This window comes from Rhagoletis pomonella, unplaced genomic scaffold (genome assembly GCF_013731165.1).
Source record: "Rhagoletis pomonella isolate Grant_MI unplaced genomic scaffold, Rhpom_1.0 Rhpom_scaffold_00005, whole genome shotgun sequence".
NCBI lineage: Eukaryota > Metazoa > Arthropoda > Insecta > Diptera > Tephritidae > Rhagoletis > Rhagoletis pomonella.
The window spans coordinates 1,379,780-1,396,789 of NW_023458559.1; the positions used below are offsets into that span (position 1 = coordinate 1,379,780).

The 17,010-nt window shown below is 35.5% G+C and overlaps 1 protein-coding gene across 1 annotated transcript in view; it reads right to left on the bottom strand.

Annotated features, from left to right (window-relative positions):
• Positions 1–10,492: 10,492 nt before the first annotated feature.
• LOC118739733 (lachesin-like) overlaps positions 10,493–17,010 on the bottom strand; it is a gene marked incomplete at its 5' end in the record, with an annotated part of 96,504 nt that continues 89,986 nt past the window's right edge. The window contains 2 exon segments of the mRNA XM_036471244.1: positions 10,493–10,503; positions 10,622–10,891. Coding sequence (XP_036327137.1) covers positions 10,493–10,503; positions 10,622–10,891 — 281 coding nt within the window.

The window sequence follows — 17,010 nt, forward strand, 5'->3', positions numbered from 1 at the left end:
AAATAATATTTTAATTACAGTCAAAATCTTGTAAATATAAGTCAGTTAATTTGGTATTCAAACCTCTAACGTTTTGATAGTAAATACTTAAATTAGACTTGCGAGTTAGTTTTTTGAATCCGAAATAAGATTAGAAAATTTTAGCTACGCTATTATTACTTTTATTAGGTTTATACTCAAACTCGCGAACAACCGCCCCGGTCGGCCAAAATGAACTATTTAGTAGTGAATGAAAATCTTCGGAAGCTACATCAATTTTCAAAGATGCAATATCGCGATCGTACTTAAAATTAAATTTACGAATAAATACATCTTTAGTTCTAATTTTAGTCGATATGTATGACTTTATATCATCCGAAGAAGTATCTTTAGCAAATCTAGAGACAAAGATTGATCTTCTCGGAGGAATTACAACCAACTTTTTGGTAATGATGTCTGATGTGCGGGGCTCCGAATTATTCGGAGGAACTAAGTTAGACAGTGGAGCTTGAGATGTTGATGGCAACACTGTTAAATCAACGGTTTGACTATTTTTAGAAGTAGACCTAGTGGATATGGCATTAGATATCGGAGGCTCCAATGCCTGAGGGCATGGAGAAGATAAATTAATAAGATCCAAGGAATGGGATGGAGGATTTTTTTTACTAGAATCCGTGGCTGTCTTTTTAGGTGGACTAATAACATGCCCACCTTTATTTTCTCGGCTATCATCAGAGTGTGGAGGGTTGTCGAGACAAGTGAAAGACCTAAACACTTTTTCGTAATGCTTAAAATTTCTCAAGAAGCGCCGACAGATCCTTCCCGATCTCAGAAAAACCATTTCTGGACTGCTTGAAGAATTTAAATAAATCAACTTCGGTTGATCTACATTTTTGACAAGATCAACGAAGACCCTTACCCTCGTTAATAGCATCTAATACTCTACCGCTCAAACCAGCACATTTTATATGGGCAATCCCATCACAGAGCCAGCATGACACATAGGAGTCGCTTTTAACGTGGCAATTGGTGTAAATACACGACATGTTTAAAATTATATTTATTTTTAGGTTTTAGAATCAAAAAAGCAAAAACGGTTTTGAAAACGATGTATTAATCAGCGAACCAATCAGCTGGTAAATATCAGTTCAAAGCTATGTAGCGAACAGTTTTAAATGCACTGTATATTTGACACCTAATAAACATAACGCAAACAGCTGTGACAAAGATGAAACAGCAGAAATGACAAAAAGAGCAAAATCAATGTGCACAAACAAAAACAATTGTACAACAACAATATATTATATGAAATAAAATACTCGGCACATGCAATTAAGAATATCAAGTTAAATTAATCAAATTTCCGGGAAATTTTGATGTTTTACATATCTTTAAATTGTGCACCAGAAGTTTATTAACACTTTTTTTAATTTTTTACTTTAATAAGCGTAAACAGCTTTATAAAACACAAAATTTGAACAGATCACAGAAAAACACAGCTTCACAGCTTGACGTTTGCGTTTAAATCTTACAGCACGATAAAGCCAAAAGTATGTCTCCTAAGGAGGCCTTAATGTAAACAAAGAAAATATGTAGTTTGCCTCCTTTAAATTGTGCTGAACTGAATATTTGTATTACTGTTTTATATTTTGATTTGTTTACTCCGAACGACGTCGGGTGCTCTGCTAGTAATAGCTAAGCGTTGGTTTTACTACGACCTTGGAAAGACGAAAAAATTTACTTGTGAGCCTTTTAGCCTGAAGTATGTATATATGTAGATACAATATTGCAGCAGCTTTCTACCTACCTTTTGTTTAATTTCCACTATTAATTACTATGCTTTAGAAATATTTACTGAAATAGAGCACATGATTTCGTTCATTTTAGAGTTGTAGCAGGTAGTGAATTTTTCTTCAAACTGCATATAGCTAAGTGCGGAGTTGTGTGGTTTAGTTGGGATTTCCCTGAATACCAGATATTTCGTAAATACGTACGTTTTTCATAAAATTTTATTTTGTAAGAGTAGGGTTGCCAGACGTACTGCTTTTGGGAGTACACGTACTCCTTTTTATTGCAATGTACTCCCTTGTACTCCCAAAAAAAAATATGGAAATGTACTCCTTTATTAGTTTTGTACTTCTTTTGTTCTCCTCTTTCCAGCTATTAATATTTTATTATATACAGGGTGTAAAATAATAACTGTCGCACAGTTTTTTTTTTGTTTTTAATAAAGGGGACCTTATAGATTTTCGCGATTTTAAATTTTAACCTTCATTTGGGTTTACCGGCGGGTTTGGGAGAAAAGCGCAAGCGGTACGCAAGTCTTCGTCGGTCACTTCATTACATATCTTCTGTAAATATAGGCTAATTTCCCCCATTTGGGTCCTTTATACTCCGTCTTTTGTCCAACATAAGGCCTCATACTCAGCAAACGAAAAGACTCCGAACCGGTGACTAGGAGGGCATTCATACGACCAACCCTTTTTTTCTCTTTTTTTATACAAAGTCTAAGAAAAAGTACACCTATAACTTTTTCGCAACATCTATAAAGGACCCTTTTATTTTTCAAAAAACCTGTGCGACAGTTATTATCTTACGCCCTGTACTTTGCTATTCATATTGTGGCAAACACTACTTACTACTATTAAGTTAATATCATGTTCTGACCGACAACGAAAACACTTTGAAAACGAGTTTTGGGATTGTGGGCTGAAGGCTGTTCACACCGGTTGTTAGTGTTTTCGTTGACATTTCTTACATGTTTTGATTGCAGTTTTGCTACACAAAAACAAAACCAAAACACTTTTCCTTCATTTTCTTTTCATTCACAACCTTTAACTTTCATTCTTATTTTACTTTGGCCAGGCAATTAACAAAAAATCCGAAATGGCGTATTAAAGATGATAAAATATGACTTCCACTTCGATAAATCATCGAAAAAAACTAGTGAAGGCACCGAATGGAATGAGTGGAACGAGAGTTTTCAAGTAGTTTTCAGCGAAAACTGGTTTTCGTTTGACAGATTTTACATGGACGAAAACACAAGTTTTAGGTCGAAAACCAGTCTTAGCAACGAAAACATGTTTTCGATGTCGGTCAGAACATGGTATAAGTGGGATAGTGAAAAGGTGTAGGCATGTTCGTAGCAAGGTAGGTGCAGAGCGCTCGGGTATAAAAATCAGAAAAATATTAAATTAATTATAAGGCTTAAATAAAAAAACTGGCCATATATTCAGAAAGAGTTTGGAATTATTTTGTAGAATTTAGTTGGGGGAAATTTCCTATAAGGGCGGTCATTGAAGAGGTGGTGAGCGAAGAGGGAGTAGGCGTGGCACCCCCGACCCTAGGGACGCCTTAGAAAAATCGCCAAATATCAAAATTGGCTGCCACGCCCACTTCCCCTTTGATCACCATTTCTTTAACGACCACCCTTATTGAAAAGCCAGCTCATTTAGTTATTTATTTTTAACATTTATTGTTGCTTTGAAAAAGATTTCTAAAATATCTTTGTTTATTTGTACCTAATTAATGGTAATTTGTAACAATAAATTGCACAATAAATTAAAAAAAAATTGTACTCGTTTTTTAGGTCTTGTACTACTTTTTTTCTATCGAAAATATAAATGTACTCCTTTCTCCGTTTCAAAATCTAGCAACCCTATGTAAGAGTTTTGGGTGTGCACCTACATAAATGAGATAAACAATGCGGGTGCTTCATTCGCGATCATTCACAACAGCTAATCCTGAAAACTTTTTAGGGCGTTGTATGGAAGATGTTTTTTCGCTTTTATAAGAAATTACGCTATAATTGCACGTATGCATATCCATATGCATTGTCCTCAGTAGCAGAAGTAATAGAAAAGTCTTCACATCCTGCAGGGAAACCGCGGACTACTGAATCAAATTTCTAGTTCTATACTAGCTCTTTACCGCGAAAAACCAACTACTCCGCTAGTAACTAAAAAACTAATTGTTTTCAGTTTTTCACTAGAAATCTATGTATATATACATATATACATACATATGTATGTGTGCAGGGATATGAAATGCAGATCTTCCCCTGCAGTACGGGGGAGTGACTATAGGACTGCTGAATCGGTAGCTACCATATAAACACCGTCAATTACCGAGCGACTACTTGCAGTGTATTTCATCGACTACTTTTACAAGGCAATGTCCTAGGCGGTAGTCACCATCGGCTCTCTCTGCACTACCGGGAGTTACTAAAGTAGTCACTTGCGTGATTTATGGGCGCCCTCTGCCGTAGTTTTTCGCTATTCTACTTACGACTGGTTCGACTCTGCACTACCATGTGCACTACCACGGGTTAATGGAGTAGCTACTTACCTTGGAGTCGGTGCAGTAGCGGTTCAAAAGTAGCGATTGAATCCAGCAGTACTGGAGGGTCGTTTCATTGAGTTTTCTTCTAAGTAATACATACATCCATACATATTCTTATTTTATTTACGTGTGTATACTTTTGGTTTCTTATTAATATCCTTAAAATGGTGAATCAAAACATTTAAAAGAAATAAAAAATTTATATGTAATGTCTTTTCTGCTTTTCTTTACTCTCAGTCTTCACCAGACGCCCACTTTTCTCATTCGTCAATCTTATCCCCACTAAGTTCCATTTATTAGATATAAAAAAGGCGTGAGTACTAGGTACTCATGAAATTTGATGTGTAAACATAAAAGTACGTTTACATATAAATATAATCTCAATCAAAGCTCGTTAGCTGTCAAATTGGTTGTGCTTGTTATTCACACAACTAACTCGTGGAAAAGTTAAACTTCTTCTCTGTGCCACCGTGGTCACTTTTTTCTGCAACATATATTATGCCATTTAAATATATTTTAACTGAATATTTTATTAAAAATACCTTTACAAACCCATTTTCCTTACTAGCGTAAATTTTTGTTTACTTTAACATTTGACATTCCTCCTCTTCTTCGCAAGTATAATCGATAAAACTATGTTTAATCTGAGATATTTTTAATTATAATTTTTCATGGCTAATCTCTTTTTCTAATAACAGATTAGGGAGTTAAGCTCGAAAATTAGGATAATCTTTTTATATGTAAAGCTATTATTAGGCGATTCAGTTACATACATACAAATGTAGGTTAGGTTAGAAATTAAACATTAATTTCACATAATTTTATTCATTTTGCTGATTTAATTTTTTTATTCATTTTAATTTTTAATTTTTTTCATACATGAAATTATTGGTATGATTGATAAAATATGATACTTGTATATACTTGTGACTTAATTGCGTTAAAATATCTTGAAAACACCGCATCAGTTATTGTTTTTAAGCTTATAGTTTGAGCATTTCTATTTGTATATATTCCTAAATGTAGTTTTTCTTTTCGGAATATAATCTGTGGTTCATGTAAATGAGAGCGATTTTTGGGAGAGTTGTGTAGAGATTGAAGTTGCAGGTTTTTACTCGATACTTTTTGGTTCCGTAGATTTTTCTGTAACTCACTTTTTATTCTCACTTCAGAGAGTGATTTTGCTGTTTGACCTTTTTCCAGGATTTTACACGAAAAGTATTGGATCAGAACTATTATATCATCCATACATATGCATATTATACACACATATATTCATGTATGTTCATCAGTTATCAATAATATAAATTTTCGCTTTTTTATCAAAATAGACTACTAAACCTATGCCTAAAACCATCTACGAATATCAAAACCATGGCATGAATCACGTATGACGACAATCGTCTGAACGATATCGTGTCGAGATTGTCTTGCTTCATAAAAATCAAGAATTGCTTGATCGTTTGTGCGATATCGTCAACTCGATTCGAGTTTTGCTTCACGTAACAGCAACACAAATGCATAAATCAGTGTTTTGACAACATCGTTCTGTCAGTATCGTTTGAACGACTATCGTTTCAAAGTTACGTGATTCATGCCCAGATGCAACAAATGAGTCCATACATATTTATGTACATACATAGGTAAAAAGTCGTATGCATGTGCGGAGTTTAAATTATCGGAAGTAGGCATATGCCTAAATGTATGCAACTAAATGTATACAGCAGCAAGCAAACACAGGGTGCTTCTAATGAAATAAAAATTGTATGCTGAAATACAAATGCTAAGCCCTTCGAAATTTTTTGCTGGGATATACGTTACAGCTTCGCAAATTTGACCCCTACCGAAACCAAAGATGTATACACATAAGAAAATAAACGCAATCATTAGTGGTATTCTCGCTTCTGTGTATTCGCTGTATCCTGCGTAAGTGTAACTGGACGAGCGTGTGGTTGTTGTTGCATGTGTATTTGATGTACCGCTAGCAACAACAAATCACACGCTCATGCAGTTACGATTACACAACATACAACGAATACTCATAAGATATCTTTTTGGACTAAAATCTGAAAAGTGTCAAAATGTCAGAGCGTAAGCAAAATGCGCTCACTAAAAGAGAATAACAGGAAAAGTAAAGTTCTGAACACATTGAAAACGACGAGCTACAGACCACAGCTTCCAATTTGTTATCTTCATTATCTAAACGCTTTGTCGATGGCGACATGATTTCTTTGAACGCGGCAGCGACATCATGAATTTGTATGAGTTTGACATAAAAGAAGAGGAAGAACCAGGGTACGAAAATAAACTGTACAAAACAATTCCCATTTGCTCATCGATCATCATATCATTTGTGGTTTTGTACAGTTTTGTAAATAGTCAGAAACAAATTGTAAGATTCACTGTCATTTTCCCCAACGAGAAACGTTTGCTTTTCGTTTGTGACAATTGTACCATAGGGTACGTTTTATATGTATGCAAACGTTTCAATTACGTGAAAAATAATTTTTTCTGTAAATTTTCATATCCAATTCAATTAAAAAACATTTTTATTTTTTTTATTCATTGCAGCCATTCGTTTTGTATTTGTTTATTGCATATATTTACATACATAAAAATATTTTCCCTGCACGATTCATTTCGTTTGTTGTTTCGTCTGTAACTACTAAACTACTGTAGTGTACTATCGCCAAAGTGAACTCAGCCGTTTTGTTTCGTATTGTACCGAACTGTTAAAGTAATAAACGAAACGAAATAGTAACGTACAATATAGTTTATTTTCGTACACTGGGAAGAACCTTATCTGTCGCCAGAAAAATAGAAATAGATCTAATCTGGCCACAACCACAGCCGTCGCGTAGCCCGGTCGTCGCCAAAATAATTATCTACATAAGAGTACGTGTTAAAATAATTTGACAGCTGTGGTTTGTAGCTCGTCGTTTTCATTGTGTTCGGGCTATAAAGGAACGCAAAAAACCAAATTTTTAGTCCAAAGAATGGCAACAACAAAGTTAACGTCAAATAAGAATGTAAATGTATGTACAAAACACCTTCACACAAGAACAAGCACAATAAACACTTTCTATATCAATTATTTTTTGCCTCCTTCCAATTTCAATTCACTTTTTTTACTTTTTAGATTATTTTCACTTTTTGCGTATTCCGTTAATTTAAATTCAGTCGAGTTTGACACTTTTCAGGATTTTGCCAGAAAAAATTCTTCTGACTAAATCTGACTACTTCGGACTGATGAGAGTCACTCTCACCGAGTGTTGCTCTCTCATTTTTGCTGTCATTTCCGAGTTAAGGAACGCTTTTTGGACTAAATCTGACTACTTCGGACTTTTTCTGACTATTTCTTGGAGATAAGGAACGCTCCTAATAAAACAACATGCAGATACACCATTATACTGAAAATGTACGCTTGGAATATACTTTAACTATACGTATGCATGTGTGTATGTAGTTTATATGTACATACATACATATATGTTAGCACCATAATTCATATATTTGTGCATATTCCTACATTGCTTTCAACCGAAAACATTTGCTTGCATTACTTACATATACATACATATGTGCACATGTATGTATGCTGTATGTATAACGAAATGCATACCCAAAACCATAGTTGCCAACTTGGCGCTTTAAGCACTAGATTTAGTGCTTTTTGAAAATTAAAACGCCAAAAAAATTATTTAGTGCCTAGTGCCTTTTCTAGTGCCTTTTCTAGTGCTTTTTTTCTGAACTAAAATTACTTCGAGATAGTTGAAACTTGAGATAATTTGAAAGATTTAAAGCTGTGGCAGCACTGAATTTAAAAGAATCTACAAATTTAAATGGACTAAAATACAACCATGATTGATAAAAAGCTGAAGTTGCAAACCCACCTTGTTTAATTCTATTCGCGTTGAAAATGCTACTACGCAAGTAAGTTAAGTATTTCTTTTTTCTTTTCTAATTATTTGTAAAAATTTTATTTTTTTTTACCACCTGAGTAAAACACATCGTTTCTTGGTGCTGAATCCAAATCTGGCCTCATAATTGCTCAAGCACTAGAATTTTGATGTATCCTAGCCTCAAAGTGCCAAAAACAGGGTTTTTAGCGATATTTGAGGTTATATAATGAAAACATCAAATTATTTGCTCATTTCTAATTAGGGCATCATTTTCGTTTGTTGCGATTCGATTTTTCTTTATCGAGATATACCAGTTTTAATGTGCAGTACTTCGGTATTATAATAGATTGGCGCTTACACATATGTTAGTGTTTGGCCGAGCTTCTCCTCCGAATTGTGGCGTGCTGTTTTTCATGGCAGAAAAACACTCGGACGTTTGCCATTGCCTGCCGAGGGACGATCGCTGTTAATAAAAAACCCTTTTTCTATATTTTTTGCGATGTTGCTTTGACCAGGGTTTGAACCCAGGTGCTGCGGAGTGGAAGCGCGCACTGCTTACCACTACACCACAGCGGTATTATGTTAAGAAAAAAGCTGATTCAAAAAAATTTAGCCCTTTTTTCCAAGTTTTTGGTGCCTTTTGAAAATCAAAAGATGACAACACTGCCCAAAACAAACGCGAAAAATATCTCCCGTACAACGTCGTTGAAAATTGTTCACGATAATTTTATCGCGATAAGCTGTTGTGAGTAATCGCGAATGGATTATTTGCATTGTTTTTCTCGTTTACGAGAGGCCAAAATCGGCAATGCTCGAACTTCTCATATTCGAGTGAGAGGAAATTTCTTTGCTTTTTTCGATCGCGAAAGGAAAGCAGCGGAAATTTTTTTGTCGATCGCATTCCGAATGTGAGAGTTGATAAAGTTGTTTGCATTTTTCACTCGCGATAAAAGAATGCAAAAATTTATTCGGAATATTATCGATCGCGAACGTGAGAGAATGTGAGTGAGAATTTCCGAACCCTGCTATTAACTAATATTATAATTATTTACTAGACGCCACGTCTGCAGTGGGTCCTGGATGTGGATACATGATTTGTATTACAAGTAACTGTTTATTAACATCGGACAAGAAAATCATGTATGTTATTGGTTTCAAAGCAAAACAGCGGCGCATAGTGGTCTGAATCCCAAATCTAGGTGGGCAAAAGTTGGAAAATCGAACTCTGTAAATTAATTTAATTTTATTTTTTTTATGTTTGCTTAGATATATCTCGTGCACATGGTTTTCTTCGATTTAACCACTAAAATATTTTAATATGGCTGTATCAGTGCTTTAAGTGACACACACTCACGCATAAATAGTTGATGTTGCCTTGAAAATCATAGCTTTACTCGAACGCAGCTAGTAGTCTATGAAACAATTCCTGTTTCAGTTTGATAGCTTCATTTATAAACTATGTATAAGATTGCGTAAATGATTTTATTCTATCGTCAATGCCTATTGTAAAAAATCGCCAATGAAACTTAGAGTTGGCAATTTGTATATTACAAAATTCAAAATGGCAAAAGTCAAACTGTGCGAATTTCTCCAAAAAATTATTTATGGGAGATGTTTAATAAGACTAAAGCTTTCCATACCCATTATTAATTTTTAGCACTTTGTGCTACTTTTCAATATATTAATTTTTAAAGCGGGCCATGTAAGAGTTTTTTTTTATTTTGGTTTAGTTAAAAATCTCCTAAAACCATTTTAACCCTTATTTAACATAGACAAATTTTAAGACATTACGACGCTTAACACGCCTTGTGAACTCCCTAATTATATTGATGCAAAGGTTTTCTTTTTTACTTCATTGAAATGGTTTTGGCCCAATCATAGAATGGCTTTCTTTTTGATTTTTTATTTATAATAAATTAATTTATTAAAGTGCTCAATATGATTTTTTTCAAAAGTGGAGATGCTGTTTTGGAGAAATTAAGCGAATGTAGTGCCCTCCGGAAGCAAAGTAGTCTTCATACAAAGTCCTCCTTAAGAAATTTTGTCCTCCCTTAGGCATTTAAAAATTTGGCAAGCCTAGTTACAGCATAACTTTGGACCACGTGAACCAATTTCGATAATCCTTTTTTTAATGGAAGGCTGGTACCTCAAGGTACCCATGATAATTTGGTTTAGATGTGATGATTGGATCATGAGGAAAATAACGGTACTCCTATATTTTTATATGGGAATTGAATTCGCTTTTGTTTTTGCTTAAAAATTAGTTGCTCTTATATACTAGCTTTACAAAATTGGATGAAAAGAAGTAATATTTCTAAAAAATATTCATGCCCATTGATTGAAACAGAGTATCTCGCTACCTTATAGTAGATTCAGTAAATAAATATCAAAAAACTTACATAAAATAGTTAATTGTATATCCATTGAAACTCGTTCTTTAACTCCATTGTCAGCAGAACATTGATAAATTCCAGCATGATGTCTATCCACATTCTCTAATATTAAAGTTGAGCTGTCAGATAAATGCGTAGGACCAGAAAACACATCTTTCTTAAACCAATAAATGGTTGGAACTGGATTTCCCGAAGCTTTACATTCCAAAGTGACGGTACTGCCCTTTCGTGCAGTTACTTGGCCATTATGAGGCAAAGCACGAAGAGTTGGTGGAACTTGAAATTAAAAAAATATATTAAGATTAATAGCTGTATAACACCAAATTTTTTAGTGCATATAGAGAGTTTTATGGTTTAAAAGGGGTTGTAAAAATGTCATATTGTCATTAATTCCTCAATTTTGAAGAACTTTTCTTTTAACTTTAAGTATAAGTAATGACAACTTGCTTTGACTCCGACTTATAAGAATATTGTTTTGAGGGTGTTTAGCAGAATTAAAAATGTGCTTAGATTAGAGTTCTGTCGCCTACAAAAGTTACATCGTAAGTGAGTAAATATATTTCAATAGCAATAGGTACATATTCATACATAGGATGAGGGAAAATTACAGAGGATGAAAACGAAGCTGCCAGATTACAAAAATATCAAAACAATTGCAAACTATAAACTATGCTATGATTAAACATTATGCCCCCATTGAAAGGGACTTTCAATTATTGGATGGTAAGCGACCCAATTTATGTATAGCTCGACGTAGTATTCCTGTTGACGTTTTCACAACCACTACGCGTACCTTTCCGTCAGCGCCAGGAACAATGTTGACTATACGGGCTTATAACCACACGTGCGGAGGCATATAATCTTTATGTATCGGCCGCTGTGGTGTAGTGGTTAGCAGTACGCACTTCCACTCCGCAGGACCTGGGTTCAAGTCCTGGTCAAAGTAACATCGCAAAAAGTAGAAAACAAGTTTTTTCTTAATAGCGGGTTGCCCTTTGGCAGGCAATGGCAAGCCTCCGAGTGTATTTCTGCTATGAAAGACAGCACACACACACAAAAATACAATCGCCATTCGGAGTCGGCGTAAAACTCCCTTTTGTGTGAGAACATCAAGGCGCACACCAGAAAGGAGAAGCTCGGCCAAACACTAAGATATGTGTAAGCGGAAATCTATTATTATTATCTATATATTAATTTGAAACAAGGCGCTTATTCCCAGCGATCTACAAATTATACATCAAATTAAAGTGCTCGATCTGAAACTTTGCACAAACTTTTCATATTTAAGATTCATTGAACCATTTTCGAAATATTTGCGTCGAAAGATTTAAAAATTTGTACATTGAGCAAAGCATTGCTACGTTCATTTATTTTGATGCGCTTTATTTTGATTTGAGCATTGTTATTTTCCATTTATTCGTTTTCGTCCCTGTGTTGGTTTCATATCGAGCAAAGCATTGCTATGTTCGTGCGAATATGATACAGCGGAAGATCTGCAAAACAAAAATGGTGCTTTTGCCTCTCCATATAGAAATCTTACACGGTTTATCTCGATGTTTTTTTCTGAGACAAATATGGTTCTATTTGTATTATAATCTATATAAGCATCTATATATATTCGTACGCAGAAAATTTACTTTCAAATTAAGGTTCTGGATCAGAAAATTTGCCCAAATATTTTCGATATGAGATTTTTAAAATTGTAAAAATGTAAAACTGAATCTCACAAACGCATTCTCATTTTCACCAATTTTGAACATTTCATTTCTTTATTTTGAATTTTGTATAATTTTAAAATGCTTGAAACTTAAAAGACCGCTTGGCGGGCGAACTGAGGGAACGGTAAAGTATTTTAAACTCTCGATAAATTTGCGTTTCAGAGAATCTGGCTATTTCAGTTTTCTCTTGCGGGTTACAGAGGGCGCGAACTCTCGCCAGACTCAAAAATTAAGATTAGTGCCACAAGAGATTATTTTGCGAGATTTAGCCGATTGGGTATTTGAACCTCAGCCTGGTGTAATTAATCAAAACCACTTGAAGGATCGATCAATTTCGCGTCCACAAAATAAGCACTGTACGATAGTTAGTAAAGAAATGGTTAATGTGTTGCCCGGAGTAGAAATAGCGTCGATATCTGCTGCCCTTTCTGAATATCCACAGGAGCAAATAGAAGTAGGGGAGTGGCACCTTATGACTTGATACTTAAGCAGGGCTGTCAGACGTCCCGATTTTCCCGGACATGTCCCGGTTTTAGACTATTTGTCCTGGTGTCCCGGTCCAACCTTAAAATGTCCCGGGTTTCGTTTAAGTGTCCCGGTTTTCGATTTGATTGCACAAATTTTGAATACTGGGGGAAATAACGCATAGTAAACATGAATATTTTTTATTTGATTATCATTTTAAAATGTTCGTATTTAAAAATAATACTTTCATACCACGCACGCGTGGTGTTGAATCAAACTGAACATTTGAATGTACATTTACATGTCTGGCTGTAGCCGAGAGCGCGAAGATGCTTGCCAAAATTTGTTAAATTCCAGAGGGTCAGGGCTCAAATCCCATTACAGGCAGCATGGATTTTAAATATTTTTTTTTAACTTAGTTATGAAAAAGCATCCGTTAAATGCAAAGCGCTTCTTTTTAATATTGGCGTATTTGAATTGAATATTTCTGTACTAAATACTAAAATTTGTATACTTAAATGTATTACGAGTTGGGTTGGTGCTCTTTCATATGCGTATTTTTTTTAATCTACTACGTTTTGCACAAGCTATAGTTGATGATTAATATAAGTATGTCCCTAAATACGTTAAAATGGCATGCACAGAGTTTTACAATTATATTAAGCAAAAGCCAGAAGTTTTGAAACAAGTTCACAGCAACGAAAAAAATTGCTGTTATTTTAATGTTACCTTGTACTCATTTTTTTTTCTTTCATGAAACCTAGAGTCATTGGCTCGGAGACTCTTTCATCAGTCCACAATTTCTAATCAGATCTTTTAGAAAAATTTTGAAAATGTAGCTGTTGAGCCAATTAGTAGAGTCCGACCGATTCCAATTTTTTTTCAGGTACCGATGCCGATGCCGATTAATCGGCTTATGGGGAAAGAATCGGCCGATGCCGATGCCGATGCCGATTCCATAAAAATTACAAATAAATGTATTAATTCATAAAATCAGTTCATTTCACGGAGTTAAAAAAGCAAAAGAAAAATTTTAATCAGAATTTTGCTATGCAGTTTTGTAGACCATTTCATTCTAGTATAATGAACTGCAAGTTTCAAGCTGCTATAAAATCTCGTTAATTTTTTGAAATTTTTTTTGCTGGCAGTGTTCTCCATATTAAATAACATTTTCGCAGATACTTTTGTATGGAAAAAACGTAAAACACCTTCAACAAAAAAAAAATCATTTTTGTGAGCTGTCTGCAAATGTTTTTTAATGTTGGCTGTCGCTTCACCTGAACATTTGAAAAGAAATTCCAAAGAATCGGCGAAAAAAGGCCGATGCCGATGCCGATGCCGATACTCAATTTCGTGCCGATACTAGCCGATGCCGATGCCGATGCCGATTAATCGGTCGGACTCTACCAATTAGTAAAGTGCAAGTCTGAAGTTATTAGAAAATTTGGTTGATTTTTTGCAATTATTTATTTTTTTGCTGACAGTGTCTTCCATATAAAAAAACGCGTCGACGACTATATTATCAGAGCCCTTGCGGTGCTCGATTTCAAAATCAAAGGCTTGTAGTTGTAGAGACCATCTCGCAAGTCTGCCGCTTAAGTCTTTCAACGACATCAGCCACTTTAAACTAGCGTGGTCCGTCACCACAGTAAAGGGCATCAGCTCTATGTATGCCCGGAACTTCTTGACGGCCATTACCGCCGCGAGATATTCTTTTTCGGTAACACTGTACTTGCGCTGACAGTCATTCAGTTTTTGGGAGAAGTCCGCGATGGGCTTCTCCGATCCGTCAGTTTCTTTCTGGCACAGCACCGCACAGTGGTTCGGATCGCAAATCTAGCTGGACGAAACTATTTAAACAAATACTCGTTGATGGATCTTTACACCACTTCTTACCTAGGGGATTTTTGGGTCGCTGATTACGAATCTGAAGTCACTTATCAAAAACCCAAAATGGCGGATCCAATATGGCGGACGAAAATAAAAAAAGTCGGTGGATTTATATGAAACTGGGTAACTGGGGGTTTTCTGGGTCGCTGATTACATATCTAAAGTCATTTACCAAAAATTCAAAATGGCGGATCCAATATGGCGGACGAAAATTTAAAAAAAAAATCGTAAGATTTATATGTAACTGGGTATCTGGGGATTTTCTGGATTGCTGATTACGAATCTAAAGTCATTTACTTAATTTACTTCATTTACTTCGGAACGAGCATTTTCATCAGATATTTCTTTCAATTTACTAATCACATAATCACGGACACCCTGTTGTCTTTTAGAAGTTTCAGCAACACTTCTCCAAATGTCAAACAACTCACTTAAGATTTTATTTACCATGAAATTTAAGATCACAGCAAGAAACACAAATAAATTTCAGAAAAAATTGTATAACAGCGCTCAAAGATTTGCATGCCTGTTTTATAATTTTTTAATTTCAGAAAGGAGAAAATTCGCGAGTTACTATTTTTTTTTAACTCTTACATAACCAAAGTTTTTATAACTCCAAGTATTTTTCTGTTTTGATAGGCCTTCGGCGGCCTTTACTTTCCTACTCTTTAATTTATTTTTTTAATTAATCAAAACGACGATTTTTCAGAATAAATTTGCTTATACCAATGTGGACATAAATTGCGTTCTGACCTCTGAATCTATAGCGAAATAAGTGTAATTTTTGTTTATAAAGTCAATTTGCAATTATGCAAATATCTGTGAGTGCAATTAGCAATCATTTAAGTTGAATTTCAGCTTTTAAAATAGAGTTCTCAAATAGGCGGCGTTGACTTACCTTTTTTTGTTTGTTTTCATATGTTAATGCTTTAATAAATGCAATTTCTATTTGAATGTATTATCAGGAATGTATTCCAAGTACCATTAAGTATTTTAAAAACAAAAAAAAAATTGACTTTCGTCCAGCTAGATCTGCTATCCGAACCACTGTGCACCGCGCCTACACCGTAATCGGACGCGTCACATTGGACAAAGAAACGCTTTAAAAAATCGGGGTGTCTAAGCACAGGTGCGCTCCTGAGCGCTTTTTTTATGTCATTGAACGCTTTCAAATCTGCCGCGCTCATCGCAAATTTCTTACCCTTCTTTAATGTATCAGTTAACGGGGCTGCTATCGTGGCAAAGTCTTTGATAAAACGTCTATACCATCCGGCAGTTCCAAGGAAACTTCGCACTTGTTTGATGGTTTTAGGTACGGGAATATTTTGAATTGCTTTGCTCTTTTCTGGGTCGGTCTTAAGCATACCCCCGCCTACAATATAACCGAGGTAAGGCAACTCTTTGAAACTAAATATTGATTTAGTTAATCCTATCGTTAAATTTGCTTCTTTTAGACAGGTGGCTACTTCGCTTAGGATTTGGATATGGGAGTCGAAATCTGGTGCAATGATGAGCAAGTCATCCAGATATATAAAAACATTCGCCTTGAGTCTCTGCGGTATAACGCGGTCCATTAATCGGCATAATCTTTGCGCAGCGTTACATCGCCCAAACGGCATGGCCACAAATTGATACAGAGGCCGGCCGGGTACGGTGAATGCAGTATATGGCTTGGATGTATCCTCCAGTTCGATCTGCCAAAATGCAAATTTTAAATCAACGCTGCTTATATAATGTGTGTCGTCAATGCGGATAAGTATGCCTTCAATATTCTGCAACGGGTACGCGTCTTTCAACGTCACAGCGTTAAGTTTGCTTGCGTCGAGGCAAAACCGATTTTTGCCAGGTTTTCTGAGGTTCGTGGTGCGGCTATACCACGGACTTTCACTTTCCTCGATCACGCCCAGCTCTAACATCTTATCGACTTCTTCGCACACAATAGGTTGCATCGCTGGTGACAGAGGGTAGGGGCGATCCTTGATTGGCACGGCATCATCGATCAGCTTGATGGCGTGTTTCTCCAGGTGAGTTCGTCCTAACCCATGCTCTTCGTACGTTCTGAAGGCGCTTACCACCTGCTCCAACCGTTGTTTCTGCTCTGGTGAGAGTGTATGCAGGATACGCCGCCCATTTTTGTCTTCTTCGGACACTATATCATGTTCTATTTTGCTAAAATCGACTCATCCGCCGATATCACTTCCAGGGCCAACTTAAAAGCTCGCCAGAAATCTACTCCTAGGTAAATATTTTGCTCGAGATAGGGGCATACAAAAAAAGTTATATTATGTTCTACATTTTTATATTTTACGGGGAGAGTGAGTT